This window comes from Aspergillus costaricaensis, assembly GCF_003184835.1.
Source record: "Aspergillus costaricaensis CBS 115574 unplaced genomic scaffold BO79scaffold_61, whole genome shotgun sequence".
NCBI classification, from domain to species: Eukaryota; Fungi; Ascomycota; class Eurotiomycetes; order Eurotiales; family Aspergillaceae; genus Aspergillus; species Aspergillus costaricensis.
This window is the reverse complement of record NW_020291861.1, coordinates 82,541-97,952: the sequence shown is the minus strand read 5'-3', so window position 1 is coordinate 97,952 and position 15,412 is coordinate 82,541. Positions and strand designations below refer to the sequence as shown.

At 48.3% G+C, this 15,412-nt stretch overlaps 6 protein-coding genes across 6 annotated transcripts; 3 read left to right on the top strand and 3 right to left on the bottom strand.

The window, feature by feature from the left end:
* Window positions 1-5,728: 5,728 nt before the first annotated feature.
* BO79DRAFT_205278 (C2H2 transcription factor) lies at window positions 5,729-7,290 on the top strand (the record flags this gene model as incomplete). The annotated part of the gene is made up of 4 exons (XM_025681840.1): window positions 5,729-6,493; window positions 6,551-6,604; window positions 6,704-6,877; window positions 6,940-7,290. The coding sequence occupies 4 exons, from the start codon at window positions 5,729-5,731 to the stop codon at window positions 7,288-7,290; spliced, it is 1,344 nt and encodes a 447-aa protein (XP_025534033.1).
* Window positions 7,291-7,748: 458 nt separating this feature from the next.
* On the bottom strand, window positions 7,749-9,252 carry BO79DRAFT_241365 (putative mitochondrial folate carrier protein Flx1; the record flags this gene model as incomplete). The annotated part of the gene is made up of 4 exons (XM_025685113.1): window positions 7,749-8,457; window positions 8,578-8,823; window positions 8,940-9,177; window positions 9,238-9,252. The coding sequence occupies 4 exons, from the start codon at window positions 9,250-9,252 to the stop codon at window positions 7,838-7,840; spliced, it is 1,119 nt and encodes a 372-aa protein (XP_025534032.1). The 3' UTR covers window positions 7,749-7,837.
* Window positions 9,253-9,375: 123 nt separating this feature from the next.
* BO79DRAFT_212073 (mitochondrial import receptor subunit TOM7) lies at window positions 9,376-10,254 on the bottom strand. The gene is made up of 5 exons (XM_025683136.1): window positions 10,101-10,254; window positions 9,970-10,016; window positions 9,874-9,902; window positions 9,755-9,791; window positions 9,376-9,691 (listed from the first exon to the last, which is right to left on the bottom strand). Exons 1-5 carry the CDS (start codon window positions 10,125-10,127, stop codon window positions 9,670-9,672), a joined length of 162 nt encoding a protein of 53 aa, XP_025534031.1. The 5' UTR covers window positions 10,128-10,254; the 3' UTR covers window positions 9,376-9,669.
* Window positions 10,255-10,337: 83 nt separating this feature from the next.
* BO79DRAFT_72807 (U2 snRNP complex subunit HSH49) lies at window positions 10,338-11,972 on the top strand. Its single transcript, XM_025689662.1, has 3 exons — window positions 10,338-10,547; window positions 10,618-10,993; window positions 11,077-11,972. Exons 1-3 carry the CDS (start codon window positions 10,528-10,530, stop codon window positions 11,737-11,739), a joined length of 1,059 nt encoding a protein of 352 aa, XP_025534030.1. The 5' UTR covers window positions 10,338-10,527; the 3' UTR covers window positions 11,740-11,972.
* Window positions 11,973-12,052: 80 nt separating this feature from the next.
* BO79DRAFT_241364 (DUF2015 domain-containing protein) lies at window positions 12,053-13,088 on the bottom strand. Its single transcript, XM_025685112.1, has 2 exons — window positions 12,795-13,088; window positions 12,053-12,727 (listed from the first exon to the last, which is right to left on the bottom strand). Exons 1-2 carry the CDS (start codon window positions 12,847-12,849, stop codon window positions 12,408-12,410), a joined length of 375 nt encoding a protein of 124 aa, XP_025534029.1. The 5' UTR covers window positions 12,850-13,088; the 3' UTR covers window positions 12,053-12,407.
* A 204-nt stretch (window positions 13,089-13,292) lies between these two features.
* BO79DRAFT_212071 (60S ribosomal protein L28) lies at window positions 13,293-14,390 on the top strand. The gene is made up of 5 exons (XM_025683135.1): window positions 13,293-13,432; window positions 13,536-13,630; window positions 13,694-13,717; window positions 13,792-13,916; window positions 13,996-14,390. The coding sequence occupies exons 1-5, from the start codon at window positions 13,390-13,392 to the stop codon at window positions 14,168-14,170; spliced, it is 462 nt and encodes a 153-aa protein (XP_025534028.1). The 5' UTR covers window positions 13,293-13,389; the 3' UTR covers window positions 14,171-14,390.
* The last annotated feature ends 1,022 nt before the right edge of the window (window positions 14,391-15,412 follow it).

Below are 15,412 nucleotides of genomic sequence, written 5' to 3'. Positions count from 1 at the left end.
CTCCCTTCACCCGATCCAAACACGCGAGGGATAGTATTTTTCTTTTTCTTCCGTTTGTAATATTTTATAGTTTCAAATTTTTAGTCCTTAGTTATCATTCATATTTATAGACACTTTTTTTTTTTTTTTTCTTTTTCCCTTGGGGTAGAAAAAAAGATTGTAGTTCTGATATCCACAAATATGTCTGCTTATGTAGGTATGTCTGTCTGTCTGGCTGGCTGGCTGGTACCTACAGCCCGTGCAGTAAGGTTACTGTATGTAAGAGTAGTAGGTTTGAACTTTGCCGCAGTCTAATCCAATAGATCCTCACTAGGGGAATCCTTGGCCCTCGGGCCCACAATGTCGGGAACGCAGTGGTCGCTGTCCACGATCGATGAGGCCGGGAATAGGAGTTTTACTTATTATATGGTATGGAGTAGTTGGTTTGTATGGCTCTTTGGCCCCAGCATCCCCTCGATGTGGAGAAGCACGGTTCAGCTGGAGCACGGAGTGATTTCTCAGAGGCCTCACCTATCTCAAGACCCTATTGAGTTGGGATCAGTAACCAAGTCAAAAATTTTGCCCTCATAGAATTAGCGTGACCTAAAGAGGTTGGGCGATGGGATGGAACTGTCCGTCACCTGTAAGTGTAAGATCCACGGGTCATGGCTGAGTTTGAGCGGTTCCGAGATGAAGGCCCGGCCCGTCACAGCAACGGACAGGTAAGGATAAGGAAATAGTCTCGCCTTCAGAGTACATTCAGTTCTTCATTCATCATAGTCATATGTATCTTATTCTTAGCCCACAATTTTTCCTTTACCCCTTTGTTTGAACTTGAATTCATAATCTTTTTCAGATAATTCATCTTCATCCCTTTCATCTCGCGTATAGTTATACATCAAGTCAGTGTAATCCTTCCGTAAGGAAAGAAAAGAAAAATTCCTTGTTCAGCAGCTCTAGACCCGATTGATTGATCGTTCAATGACAGCAGGGCGTGCTCCATCAGACCTGAGCAGTGAAACTTCAGTGTCCAGTCATGCGAGAGGATCCAATGTTACACAGAATCAAGGAAAAACGCAGAGAGTGCAATGAGTGATCGGAAACAGTCTGTCAACCTCGGACTTTGGGGACGACATTTGCATTTTGAAAGTATTAGAATACAATCTCGTAATAAATACAGAAAGCACTGACCAAGTTAATTGATACGTCAGGCACTACAGTCTGCACTACCTTAGTGTAGTTAGTTACCTGCCTAGTACCCACATTAGCATGTTCCCTATTTTTCTAACCTTACTCGCCCCTATACTTCTAAGTTTGCCTGAACCGAAACGAGGAAAGCGAGGTAGATCTAAGAGAGAAAGGAAGATACCAAACAGAAAGAAAAGGCTAGAGCTATGGCCAACATTTCTGTGGTCAGCGACTGTGTGAGTCTAATACAATATCGGTACCTAAAGTTACTGTTCTTGTCAGCCATCCATCCATCAGCACCAGCGCGCAACAGAGTCTTGCATGTTTCGACCTGGAGGTGAACCCACTTTTTCAGGGGTAAAAGCATACAGAAGTACATGGTATTTCATAAAGGAATTCAGAGGATGCAGCATTCGGTGCTAAGAAAAGAGTCAGAGTGGGGTGGGTCATGGATGGGGGGAAAGACAACTGGACCTCATTGGTGTCTACCTTTTTGATAAGACAGGAAGAGGTCCTGCTGGACTGGCCAAGATGTGTTTTGAGCCCATCAACCATTGAGATCTTTTACGTTCCCGATGATATTTTACTCCGGATAATACCCATCAGTTGGAATTCTTGTAAGGTTCTTAGCCTTCATCCTGACCAACTAACAACCAGTAATACTAGGTTACCGGGCCAATCTATCAGCACGGTAGGACGAGCGGGGGATGTGTTGGGATTTCCAAGTCGCCAGACGCGGCTGTTGCAAGAGTGAGGCACATCCACGCCAAGGAGAGGAGGGCGACAGTGGGGAGCTTGACAGCAAATGAGCGGCTGGCGATTGCTACACTATTGATCGCCCGCGAGCGGTCCGTTGTGTAGCTCTGCCGGGCGAACCCTGTCATGCTTTCCCTCGCCTGACCAGAAGTACTGAGGTATTATCATGTCACGTCTCCCTTCCCGCAGATATAGCCCTTTTGAAATTTAGATTACTATTTTTTTTTTCTTTTTTCTTATTTCAATGCTTTTGTCTTGTCTTTTTAAAGACCAATGTAGTAAAAAGTCGAATAACTTCATTCATTTCCACCATCACATTGAATCTCACACCTTATTAACGGAAAGGTTTATTGAAGACAATGTGATCAAGTAGGTAAGATCAATGGCATAAGGTACAACTAGTTGTTATTTACTTGCCGCTAAGGCAGGTAGATGTGTGTGTGCCACATTCTACTGTCAATGGAGGACGATTCAGCTCAGCCAGTTCCTCCGATACATAATAATAGTACATACTTACTAGTACCTACTTACTCTCTCTCCTACCTAAGCCCGTCATCGGAGTTCTCGGGCGCCCCGGCAGCGAACCAGCATCCAGAATAAAAATTACCGCCCGCTCCTGCAACCGAATAGCGATATCAGTGGGATGGGTTTTTCCATGCCTCACAGCCGCGGAAATCCCACGGCGCGTATAACCAAACGACCGACAGCCGTACTATCATCCCCTTAAGCACCCCTTGGTTTTGATGCAGGGTACTGGGATCATGTAGTTCGTACATAGGCAACCCCAAATCCTTTGCTCTATTAAGCTTGGATGCCGGGAATAAGTTTTGAGGGAGCCTTAGGGCCGGTTAGTGGCTCTCTCTGCTCACGGATCCATGGGCGAACCCCCATGGGCAACGAGGTCCAGTCGTAAAGATCTACATCCATCCAGGTGACGATGAAGATCCTTCGACCGGCAAGGTTGTCCGGTATGAAACCGCCTCCTATTTGCTGAAATGAATCCCAACAGCTCAGGTGCCTGCGTGGATGACGAGGGTATCCTGGTTGTTTCACTAGCAGCTAGTAAGTAGCTGGCTGACAACCAGAAATGATACGAGAATGGTAATGGAGCTGTGTCGAGCAGCATTAGTTCCCCGAGTAAGAGCGATGTACGGCACTATTCTCTCCCCTCCCTTTCCTACCATAATCTGCCAGAGACGACATCTAGTAGCTGATCAACGAGTTCGGACATGGGGAATACTAGTCAGGTACTACATCAGCTCTATCTAACAGGTGTCAGAAGAAAAGCGCCTACTCCACTCGCTCTTTGAATTAGTCGAGGTCAATGCCCTTGGCCCAACCTCCTGGGTCAGATGATATGACTACTCGTGGTTTGTGGGATGTCGATTACGAGTTCGCATTCTATGATTATGGTAGCCTGGGCTTCTGCCCGTTCTTCTCTCCTATCTAGAAGATGGTGGCGGCATTGCCAGCTCTACTTATGGTTGCCTCGTCATGCTTATCCGCTCTGATGCTGATTACTACTAATTAGGGATACCGAAACTCTCAATCATACCAGTTGAATCTGATGTCTTAGTAGTGTGTAAATATGGGAGTTTACCCCGGTAGACTAGTTATATGCGTACTGTGACAGGGGAGCTGAATAGTAGTAAGGAGGCGCCACTCGTTTCTATTATGCGTGTATAGAATAATAGATATATGAAGGGTTTCATCATACCTTAGGTAGACTGAGTCGGCAGCACAAAGTGCATTAGTCCTGATTACTACGGGCGATCAATACCTAGTACACAGTAGGTATTTTCTTCGTACCATCCATGTGGTGCGTGACTGTCAGCCCGATCGGAAGGTGTTTAAGCCTTCCGCGATTGGACTGTAAGGGCCACCCCAAAAACCGAGTGGACCCCGATCCCCCCGGGAGAGCATCCATGGATCCCCATCTAAATCGGTGCTCTCGCGGGAAAAAAATATTAAATTAAAATAAAATAAAAATGAGTATCTTTTTTTTATGGACCTCCTCGTATTATGGGAAGAGGCGGAGTATGATTGTCGACGGAACTAGTAATTTATCGCCCCATTCTCCGCTTAGAAGAAAAGGGACCAGATGGAACTTCGTGGGATTCAAGTAAGATGTGTCAGCCTTCTCTGGTGGCTTGGGTGTTCGGGACTGCAGTGTACATGGATGGGGCAACCGCGATTCAGAATAATTGCATTCAGCTCCGTCAATCAATCACAAAATGCATGACGAGACGAGTGGAAAATAACCTATTGTGACCTTTGCGGCTTGCACCTAAATTTTGGTGACTGGATGGAGGTTTTGTTTTGGAAACTAGACATACTACTGATGGGAGCGGTCTTACCATGAGCATTTTGCAAAAGAGAGAGAGAGAGAGAGAGAATAATTCCCGAAGACTATTATTCTAACTCCGATGTATTTCTCATATCCAAATGGTATCGTCATTAGCCTGTCATTCATTCAGCCATTCATCATTTGCCTCCCCCTTTTTTTTTCCCCGAGAGGCTTCGTATTGAGATCCAATACATCCATGACAAGTGCTGTCGTACATCCATACATCCAATACGTAATTGTTTAAATACAACTCCATACATTCATAACAATGATACATAGTCATACATGCCTATCCACACCCACCCCCCCAATTCAAGAAAAGAAACCACCCCCATACCTCAGCTGCCTGTTACTTTTCCTATTCTGGTGCGTACAAGCCTTCAGCTTGCTTAGCACCAACTAAACTAGCAGGCCAGATCCCTGTCACTGGCCACCCCGCTGCTTCCACTGCTCTGGGACACCGAAAAAGGGAGGGTGGATGAATTGCTAGCGATGTATATCTAGTAGTAGTTTAGTTCTAGATCACCGACCTCAATCTTTCCGGAGGGTCCAAGGAAACTAACCAATGCAAATTAGTATATTTATTATTTTTGTTATTCGTGTTGTTTTCTTCCCTACTCTTCTTCTTTCTTATTTCATATTTCTTTTCTCTTCTCCCGATTCAACAAATAAACTAAAGAGCAATTAATTAGAAAGGAACCAAGACGGCCCGAACAAAATAAGGGAAATACACACAGAGAGAGGAAAAGACAAGGGGGACAGAAAAAAAAAAAAAGGGAAATTAATGAAAAAGCCGAATAAACCTTACCCAAGAAGACAGGCTGAAGAATCAAGCCATATATTTGCTTATTGGTGATCCCCCATTGTCAAAATCAATGTCATAGCCCACCTCGTTGCGACTGCCGGCTACAATCCATTGTCCCTCTCTCCACTCTTCTTTCTTGCCCTACTCAAGAGCTTATATACATCTGGAGCCACTCTGGTCGGTTCTTCCTTCAGGGACACGCTCAGCTTGTGGGGAACTCAAATTCCATTGCTGATGCTGATGTTTGCTTTTTGAGATCTTGATCTTGATCTTGACTTGATACCCTATATATTTTATTTGCTTGTTCCCGACCTGTTTGCTTCTTCACTTCATCATAACCTTCCCTTGTTTTGTGTCATTATCAACAAGCAGTCGAGGCTCTGTCTTTCGAAGAAAGTGGGTGAGTGACAAGTCTTCCAACTCAATACGACTTACCCCGCGAGGATAGCTTCAAATATTGTAGATGGGTTACTGAGACGTGATAGCAGGCAGTATCCTGTTCTTCTCATCGGTCCATCTTGCTGTCTCTGTTTCCTCGCTCATCCTGCTCTCCAACCGCTTGCAATCAGCTCAGCAGGAGATAAAGGCGCCTTGAGGCCCTGTGGTGGAGAGAACGCAAAGTCCAGCAACCCTATTATCGCCATTTTGTCGAGATGGAAACTGCAGAACCAGTGTCATACGAATTTCCCGGTCATGCCGTTGGGGCGGTTGCGCCTCGTCGAATGATGGGCTCGAATGTCGGCCACAACTTTCCCTTCTATACCAATCCGACTGGTGGCTATACACTTCCATTCCACCAATCTTCGTCCCCTGCGTATAGCTTCGGACACACACTCAACCACCACCATCATCACCACCACCATCATCCGGGCTACCAGCATTATTTCGTCGCCGGCCAGCAACCGATCAACCCCCAGCCGGTCCGTCTATCCTCTGAGCCACCATCCATCCAGCAAATTCCCGATATTCGGCCGGCCAAAAATGCCGTTAACCGGGTAGCCAGGGATCCTTTAATGAAGATCGAGCACAACGGGGGCTCACAACAACCTCCCGGAGCCCAGTCCTCGAGTAACGAAGGAGGTGCACAGGGGAAGAGCTCCAGCTCCAACGAGGTTGAGTTCTCCACGGAAGTAGATATCTTGATGAAGGCAATTCAGGCCAAAGCCAGTGCTCAGTCACCAGGAGTGCAGTCTCTGCCACCACTGCAACAGTTGACACACGGGGGAAGCACCGGATACCCTCAGAGTTATACGATGCCAGTGACGACCCCAAGGTGCACTGTTGTGGTCGAAGAGGCTCCATCGAGATCAGGCAAAAAGCGCAAGTATGCATGCACTTTACCACAGTGCGGCAAGAGCTTCGCGCAGAAGACGCACCTGGATATTCATATGCGGGCTCACACGGGGGACAAGCCCTTTGTAGGTGGCATGAGAATCGAGAATCTTTAAAATATGACACTAATATTTTACGAAAAGGTGTGCAGAGAGCCCTCATGTGGACAGCGCTTCTCTCAGTTGGGTAATCTGAAGGTAAGTCATGGGATGTTCCCCAAGATAGTTTCCTATAAAGGGAGCTTCAACACCATCGAATATATTGCAGATTTTCTAACGGAAACAATTGGTAATTAGACTCATCAACGACGCCATACTGGGGAAAAGCCATTTTCCTGTGATATATGTCAGAAACGATTCGCTCAACGAGGCAACGTTCGTGCTCATAAGATCACACATCAACATGCCAAACCATTCACTTGTCTCCTGGATGACTGCGGAAAGCAATTTACCCAGCTTGGAAACCTCAAGGTGCGGAGACCAATAATCTTCAACCCTGAAACACCTTCAATAGTAGCTGACTAGTATAACAGTCACACCAGAACAAGTTCCATGCCACAACCCTACGAAATCTTACTTTAAAATTCTCACAAGTGACAGAGGGAGATCACATGAGCCCACAAGACAGGAAGCTCTGGGAATACTTTGCTACATTGTACAAGAACAGCAACAAAGGAATCAAGGGGCGCGGGAAAGATCGCAGGATCTCGCCTACTTCACGGTCTGATCCGGGCTCCGACTCCCGCAGAAGGATCCAGCCTCTCAGCAGCAATGATGACAAGATGCGCCGAGCAAGCTATGAAGATACATCTATGTATAACGGGGGTTCTAGCAGCGATGATGACGACGCAGAACCTTATTATATTGAGAGGCAGGCTCATTGACATACCATACCGGCTTTCTCCACGTTTTTAGAATCTTGTCGCATCATTTACATTGCCCTCATTTGTTACTACGATACCAGTCTCGTTCGTGTTTATTTCGTTTTGCCTCATATAACCCGCATATCATGTTGAATATGATGTTCGCCTGGTATATGGCTTTCCCAGACGTTTCGTTCGGCCTGAAGACTCTTCTTATGTACATCAGCGTGGTTTCCCCTTTTCTTTTCTTTCTTTTCTGGACATATATACCTGTGGCGGGTAAAGCCCGTTTAGTACGTTCTGGTTCTCAACATGTTGATATATATGATTATATTACAACCCCTACAACTCCAAATATAATACATGCCAATTTCTGGCAAATAGACATTATTGATTGCAGGCGACAGGAGCCTTAACGCATATATATATACAAAGATCATATAAGGTACAAGGTACAACCTGCACACGAGCCGGCGGATGCGAGATCTGAGCAGCTGTGACATATGTCCGATAGGTAGACGTAGTTGCCTCCGCTTTCCGCGCGGATAAGGCAACAAATTCCTCTCTATCAAAGGTTGGATAATAACCCTGGTAGGTACGCTCTGGTATTTTCATACACCAGGAAAGTGACCCACGTACTGGGCAGCACGCGCAGCAAATTGGGGCCAAGGCCCTTGTAGAAGCCAGTGATACCTTCTCTGGCCCAAATCTGAGCAACGGCATCCCTGACGCCCGAATACACGAGGTGAGCATCGTATGTCTGCAAGCGAGACCGCAACACCTGATACGGATAGGTAACACACCCGGCGAACAGTTTCGACAAGCTGGAGATCACGAATAAGTCTACATTCCCCAGCTCCCGTATCCCCGACCGGGCCGCGTCCGATGACAGCGACGACACATGACTCGAACCAGCATCTCGTTGAAGGCCAGTTGTTCCGGCCGGAGGAGCCATGCGGGAGCGATACAATTTCAATTGCTCGTACGCCATGAATTGAAGTGCGCCATGGCTGACTCCAAACAGAGCTGGAACCAGGCCCCGATAGAAGCCCGCAATACCCTCCGAGCGAAGAATCTCCTTCGCTCCCGTTGTAAACGACGCGTATGCTCCGGGGCTCTGGGATCCTGTTGATAGCATGCGGGTTTTTATCACCCAGATCGGATTGGTTAGCGCGGACGTCAACATCCCTGTGAGAATCATAATTCCGCAAATTAGCCTCATCTGCCGTTTCAGAACTGCCTGATCGGTGCTTTCCTGGGGGTAAAAAAACATCGCAGGTCTGTTTCCTTTTTGCTTCTGGAGCGTACCTGCAGATCCTGAGGCTAGGAAGTAGTCGGCCGAGGTGAGGGCCTGGTCTTCAGAACCACTGCGCCAGGTGCGCATTACATCCTTGATGTTGCCGTAGCACAAGAAGTACAGCGCCCAACTTGTGGAATTCCCAACTATGTTGGGTGTCAGACCTCTGTAGAAGGCTTTGATGCCGCCCTCATTCTGGAAGATCTCGCGGATTACTGGGACTGAACCGCCGACACGCGAAGAGGATAATCGGTCGACTAGAAGATATAGCAGATTGATACTACGTCAGCCATAGCTTCAATACTGATTTGACATTCGTGATTGATTCGCGCTCCACGTCTTGTCTTTTTTCCCGGAGAGATGAACCACTAACCTTGAAGCCGAGTCTTGAGCAGATCTAGCGGATGCAGGCAGAGCGTCGAAGCGATTCCGGCCGTGAATCCCGCTACGGTCTCCACAAAGGACGAGGACAAGCCATCCTTGCCAGTCATTAACCCTTCAAGTCCTCCTGGAATGTGCCGCTTGCAGGGGTTTGAGATTCTAGCCGGGAGTGTCGGGAGGATTGAAGAAGTCCGGATTCGGTCCGGAATTCTTTTGGCCAAAGATTTGAGCTGGACATTGCGCTTGGCGGGCCGAAGCGCCCCAAATGTCCGAGGGAAACAACCGGATACTTCTGAAGAAGACATTTCCTACGACTATCACTACAAGAAACAAGATCATATATATCCTAGTCTTTGGATCTGGAGTCTGCTTCAGAGTGCATCAGTTGAGCTTACGCAAGTCTTTATAAATGTAGTGTTCCGAAAACCCTTTGCATGTATCCTCGGTCCTGCCCTGGACCTGTATATGAAATTAAAACATTCGCGTTAACCAATACAAAGCATGAAAACTGATCGTAGTTTAAAAGTACATGTGCATCGATGTAGACTTCAAGTTGTCAACATCGACCCGAGGGGTTGAGGTGGAAGAGGTTTCTCAGAATCTGCTAGTATCCCGACAGGCAGTCTTTTTTGTCTGTCTAATTGCAGAGTGAGACTTCAGGCGTTGCATGTGTCTGGTGGATGGACATTCATCGTTTCCGTATTCTGAAGCAACTCATTCCTCTAGGCGAGAGGCGAGAACAGCCTATATGTAGCGTTAGTGGGTTGGAATCGTCGGGGAGCGTCGGTAGGGCGCAGTCGCTCATACTTGAACAGAGAAGGCTTGGGTTCACTGTAAGTGTAACCTATTCCATAATCGTTAGCAACGAAACTTCCATCATAAAGGCCCCGGACAGGTCCATAGAATAATTATTCCATCACACGTACCGAGATAGACAATCAACGGCAGGTATCCACTTATGCAAACATAACCGTCAGCTTTGGTCAGGACACATTGGTCGAAAGGATCAAGATGCGACGAACTAGTGAATGGCAACTCTGGAGACGTCAATGACCTTGGAGATACGCTCCTAGATGAAAGGCATATCCGTTAGCATACCGAGATCAAGCGTGACTAGTTATGTAGGACGTGCAACAGAGCACCGCAGACTAACCTTGGTTTCCTCGGAGAACTGGACCATATTGCCGGCTTAAAATTGCACGAAAGCTGTGATAATAAACACGAGAATTTCCCTGCTGTTGATGTCCGTAAACTTGAGATTGGGAAAGGCGGAATGGTTGACGGAGTGACGGAGTGACGGGAAAGACGGGGGAGGTGAAGCTCAAAGTTTTCCGGGGCTAAAGTTGGATCAGTAAAAGCTCCGCCGATAACCTGGAGTCCGAGTCTCCAGCGATCATCCTTCCAGCCCTTGTTCTCCCAGTACCTTCATTTGACCTCTCAACATATCCTGACTACCCAATTCTTTCTTATCAATTTATAGTCTCCTTCTAACTGATTCAAACGCCTACCCCATCTTTCTGTTCCTGTTCATTCGCTTTCATCCAGTCGAGGGGGCTCTTCAAGAGTAATACCTAGGCGCAATGTCCGGCGCAAGGCATTGGTAAGTGCTTCTCTTCACTCCATCTGGATACACATTCTCATAATGCCGGTACTTACAATTGGTGGAATAGGGAGCAAGACAAAGAGGCCACCGTCTACATCGGAAACCTCGATGAACGGGTCACAGATAGCCTGGTATGGGAGCTGATGCTGCAGGCCGGGCGCATCGTTAACGTTCACCTACCGAAAGATCGAGTCACACAGTCGCATCAAGGCTACGGATTCGTGGAATTCATCAGCGAGGAAGATGCTGAATACGCGTCGCGAATCATGAATGGAATCCGCTTGTATGGAAAGCCCATCCGCGTCAACAAAGCATCGGCCGACAAGCAAAAATCGGTGGAGATTGGAGCAGAGCTATTCGTCGGCAATCTTGATCCCATGGTTACGGAACAAGTTCTTTATGATACGTTCAGCCGCTTTGGAAACTTGGTCAATATTCCCAAGGTAGGATCTCTTCGTCCCTGCTATAGGAGTGCCATGCGGCACCGTGGCTTTCGAGTAATTTACTAACAATTGCTGCTACATAGATTGCGCGAGATGATAACAATCTGTCAAAGGGCTATGGATTTGTGTCTTTCGCCGACTTCGAGTCTTCAGACGCGGCCATAACCAACATGAACGGCCAATATCTTATGAACAAGCAGGTCTCCGTGCAATACGCCTATAAGAAGGATGGGAAAGGTGAACGCCACGGTGATGAAGCAGAACGAATGCTGGCAGCACAGGCTCGCAAACATAACGTGCGCCCGCCGACCCAGCCGCTACCTCCTCAGTTCTCCAACCCAGGGACACCTATGGTGCCTGCTGCGATGGCCAATGGTGACAGCTCTCGGCCAATGAGTACTAATCCACCGGACCTTAATATGGGCAGAGGCATGGCTCCTCCGAATGTACCGTTCCAAAACGTACCTCCTCCACAAGCAAGCCGACCTGTTCCACCTCCTGCTTCTCTGGCGAACCCACCCCCCGGTTTACCAGCACGGCCGCCGCCTTCTCAGGCCGGATATGGGGGGCCGCAGTCTTTCCTCCCACCGGGATTCAATGGTGCTGGTCAACAACCTCCCTTCCCTCAAGCAGCACCTCCGCCAGGCTTCGCTCCCCCAGGGTTCGGTTCACCGGCAGGAACTCCTGGTCCTCCACCTCCGTTGCCCCCGGGATTCCAGCAACCTGGCTATGGGCGCGGGCGCTGAGCATCCTAGGTCAACTACCTTGGCTTGAACCGAAGACGAGGTGGTACTTAAAACGAACAATTCCATCATTGTCAACCATTACTTGGATCGTCGGATGATAAATACTCGACTTGATGTAACGACCCACAACCGAGTAGCTGTTAATGCCCTACGGAAGAATACAAACCGCGCCCGATAATGAACGGCTCAAGATGCCTCAACTCACGGGATAAAATTGACATATCCGCTTGTTACACATGGCAAGATTGAAATGCCAATCAGCATTAACGTTCAAGAAGGAGGAATGTGTCTGAATAATCAAACCTGATGTCCACAGTTCTCGATATCTCATTTATGCTGAGTGGTAGCAATGAATACACAAATTGAAACACTACAGCATTTCAGATGCCCATGTATGGTAACTGAGAGTTAGTTGCCAGCAGTGATCCACGAAGTCATAAATTAGAGTTGACACAAGATATCAAGTCAATCTTCAAGCAGGGAGGCCAACACTAAATTTCGACGGCAATAGTAAACATACTCTACACGCTGCAAAGGAGTCTTGAAATCATTCAGTAAAGGGAAGGGTATAAGTAGAGGAGAGTCTGCCGGTGAGAAGCATATGTCGAAGGAAAACAGGAAGAAGAACGAGGGCAAAGTGAAACCAAGCGACTGTGATGCAAATGTCATCAAGAGAACGACACGAACTTTGGGTCCCTAGGTCGGCCATCGGGACCGATATTGTTCTTGGAAAAGCGCTGCTCCATGTAGATCCGGCGACCTTCGTTGAAATCCACTCTTCGCCGTTTCATGATCCGTAAGATTTCGCGTTTGGCCTGATCATCCAAGCCCGCCCTGGTGTCACCCTCGGCAACATTGGCGGAGATATCGAACTCGGATGAGACCAGACCAGCTTCCACATCGCCAGCAAACGTCGAGGGGAGGCGATCGTAAATGTAGTCGGGAACGGGCAGTAGATGTAGCCATCGGGACCGGGTGAGGTAGAGCGCTAAAGGCAGGTCAGGAAGGAAGGCTTGGATGACTTGCAAGATTGAGGAGCTGGAAGCTTTGCATACCTGTGCCACACACAACAACCGATATGGTGAGGAAGTAGAGAAGGTAGTAAGCCATGGTCAATGAGGGTTACCAGGCGCTGCTAAACCGCAGCGGGGATTAGGCTAGATAGGTAGATGAAAGCGTAGCGCGGCGGGGATTCGGGCTTCAATTCCCCTAAAGCGACAGGAATAAGACCATTCACAGGGGTAAGCGATATACAGTATTCGAGTCTGGCCGGCGTCTTGCCAGAGCCTGCTACTTAGGAGGCATTTAGACAACAATGATAGACAGTCGGGTCATACGTAAGTGTACGCATATGGAAGAGCGCGGAAGGTGTAAGTGGGTCAAGGGCGCGGACGCGGCTGGAACGACAGGCGGCGGCCCCCGTTCTCAGGCAGCACTCACGGGCATCTAACGAACCGCCTTGAAAATGGGTCTATTCCTAAAGCGGCCCGCTTAGCGAGGCTCTCAGCGTTGGAATTCTTGGCGCTGGCACACACAACTGAAACCTTCTAAGGGCTAGATATTAAGTCGTAGCTGGTATATACCGAACGGACTTGCGACGATTTGGAACTGTCCTCATCCCCCACCCAAGCTTCGAAAGAGACATTCACAATGGCCGCCAACGTTTCCAGCGACCTCATCTGGCAGCTCACCCGTACGTCACTAGCTCCTTCCTACGCATATTTTATCCCAATGGAAACCCTAGGAGCCGTTTCGCGCCTCGTCTTCTCCGGCTAATGTTACGACTACCTCAACAGGCACCCAGAATGCTTATCTGGTCAAGCGTAACAGCGGCGGTGGTTCTCAGTTCTCCCGTGACCCCCTGAACCTGCAGAACAAGCACTCTTTCAAGGTACGGACCCTGGACATAAGGTCTGGGTTATGTTTTCGTGCTAATGTCGAATCACCTGTTTAGTACGCCGGCTATGCCAACACCAAGGTACTTTACCCGCGCTTCATGTCATGAGGATTTTTTTCCGTTCGGGAGTGGATGTTTAACGCTGCAATAAACAGGCGGTTGGTGTCCAGGCCACCGAGAACGGCGGTGTTGCTGTCATCACCAAGAAGCCCAGCAACCCCCAGCAGCCTGCCAAGAACGTCGTTACCGTGACCTACGGCCCTAACGCCTCCACCCGCAAGTAAGTTGATATGAGCAGTTGGCGTGCTATGATGTCCGTAAGGGAGGCGCGACAGTTTGCTGATACTGCTCTCGCATAGGATCTACAAGGGTGTTGCCGACAAGACTGCCAAGAACGGTTACCGTGCTGATGTCCGTGAGGACGCCGTCGCCCGTGTCAGCGCCGTCCGTCGCTCCCAGAAGGCCAAGAAGGAGACTCCCGCCCAGAAGCCCCGTGGTGCTAAGGCCAGAAAGGCCGAGGAGAAGTCGGAGTAAATGCCAACTATCTCTTTTCCGGGAAGGGCCAGGAGGCATGATGTCATGAGAGCTGGTCGGAATGATCGACCAGAAAAGCGCCGTGCTGGCCAAGGGCGGTAACATCTATGTAATTTAGCAATACTGCTACCAGGGGGGCATTGTTCTCCGGCCAGGCCATTCAGAATGGAAACCAAAAAAAATCTTGGGAAATTCAACAACAACAAAATGAATGGGGAAATGGAAGAATTGCCATCTTCAATTTTGAACACAAGTGGTAACAATCGGACTGACGGGAAAACAATCAGCCTTCCGCTTGCAACTGCCTGTGATGTCCCCTGGCCATATTTTGGTAGGCTGTTTATTGCCGCCTGTCGGGCCGAAGTAGAATGTAGAACCGATGTCGTAAGCACGTATCTAACCGCAAAGTTACCGTGAGACAACTTTGATATCCGCCTTTTCCCGAAACCTTGATGGAATCCCCGGTCAAACCGGTATATTCCTTCGCATGTGGACTCTGGAACGAAGGAGTCGACGAGAATTGCCGGAATCTGGGGCGGCGTGTTATGGGGGAGGACTACATCCGAGGGATGAATCTGAACGACTCCAGAAGTGACTAAGCAACCGTGAACCGGAAGCAACAATCCGGCTCTCAAGGCAAAGATAGAATGTCCGGGACTACGGAGGAAAGATTTGGAACGTGTGCCTGATGACTTTTGTTCCACATGGGCCCGGGGAAGGTTTGTAATGGTAGTAATGAGGTGCTTTGGCCTTGATTAAGCACAAGTCAGCTTTGCGGGAACTACATGCTTGATGGTGAAGTATATCATGTACTGGATGGAGCATAATAAGGGGATGGGTTCCGTAGAAATGTATAACAAAATCCACTCGACTTGATGCCCGCTGGGGTGTATGTAACTATGTCGGGTGAGTTGCCGAGTTATACTTACTACTAAAGGCGACTGGATGTTTGGGGAACAATGCTATTGGGGAGGGGCCCGGGCACCCTTTGGGGGACACCCGCGGATGGGCTGGATCTCGGTCACTGGAGACATAGCCCAGTGGTCCAGTGGTCCAGTGGTCTAGTTAGCAAGACAGCTTCATTTGTTAACCCCACATGTGATCCTCCGTCCGGTTTCCGTAGTATATAATGGTCCTGGAGCTTCTCCCTCTGTCGATGCGAATTGAAAATTAATTTGCCCATCAACATATTGCTTATCTATCTATTCATTGTTTCTTGATCATTATCATCTCTCTCTCTCT

Bases quoted from the DNA above. Each gene is read 5' to 3' on its own strand.
- BO79DRAFT_212073 (XM_025683136.1), bottom strand. From the start codon at position 10,127: ATGGTCCAGTTCTCCGAGGAAACCAAG. The intron at 10,017-10,100 runs GTTAGTCTGCGG...CCTTTCATCTAG, and splicing joins AGTTCTCCGAGGAAACCAAG to GAGCGTATCTCCAAGGTCAT. The intron at 9,692-9,754 runs GTATGAGCGACT...CGCTACATATAG, and splicing joins CCCAAGCCTTCTCTGTTCAA to GCTGTTCTCGCCTCTCGCCT.
- BO79DRAFT_72807 (XM_025689662.1), top strand. From the start codon at position 10,528: ATGTCCGGCGCAAGGCATTG. The intron at 10,548-10,617 runs GTAAGTGCTTCT...TTGGTGGAATAG, and splicing joins ATGTCCGGCGCAAGGCATTG to GGAGCAAGACAAAGAGGCCA. The intron at 10,994-11,076 runs GTAGGATCTCTT...GCTGCTACATAG, and splicing joins ACTTGGTCAATATTCCCAAG to ATTGCGCGAGATGATAACAA.
- BO79DRAFT_241364 (XM_025685112.1), bottom strand. From the start codon at position 12,849: ATGGCTTACTACCTTCTCTACTTCCTCACCATATCGGTTGTTGTGTGT. The intron at 12,728-12,794 runs GTATGCAAAGCT...ACCTGCCTTTAG, and splicing joins GGTTGTTGTGTGTGGCACAG to CGCTCTACCTCACCCGGTCC.
- BO79DRAFT_212071 (XM_025683135.1), top strand. From the start codon at position 13,390: ATGGCCGCCAACGTTTCCAGCGACCTCATCTGGCAGCTCACCC. The intron at 13,718-13,791 runs GTACTTTACCCG...TGCAATAAACAG, and splicing joins CCGGCTATGCCAACACCAAG to GCGGTTGGTGTCCAGGCCAC. The intron at 13,917-13,995 runs GTAAGTTGATAT...GCTCTCGCATAG, and splicing joins CCTAACGCCTCCACCCGCAA to GATCTACAAGGGTGTTGCCG.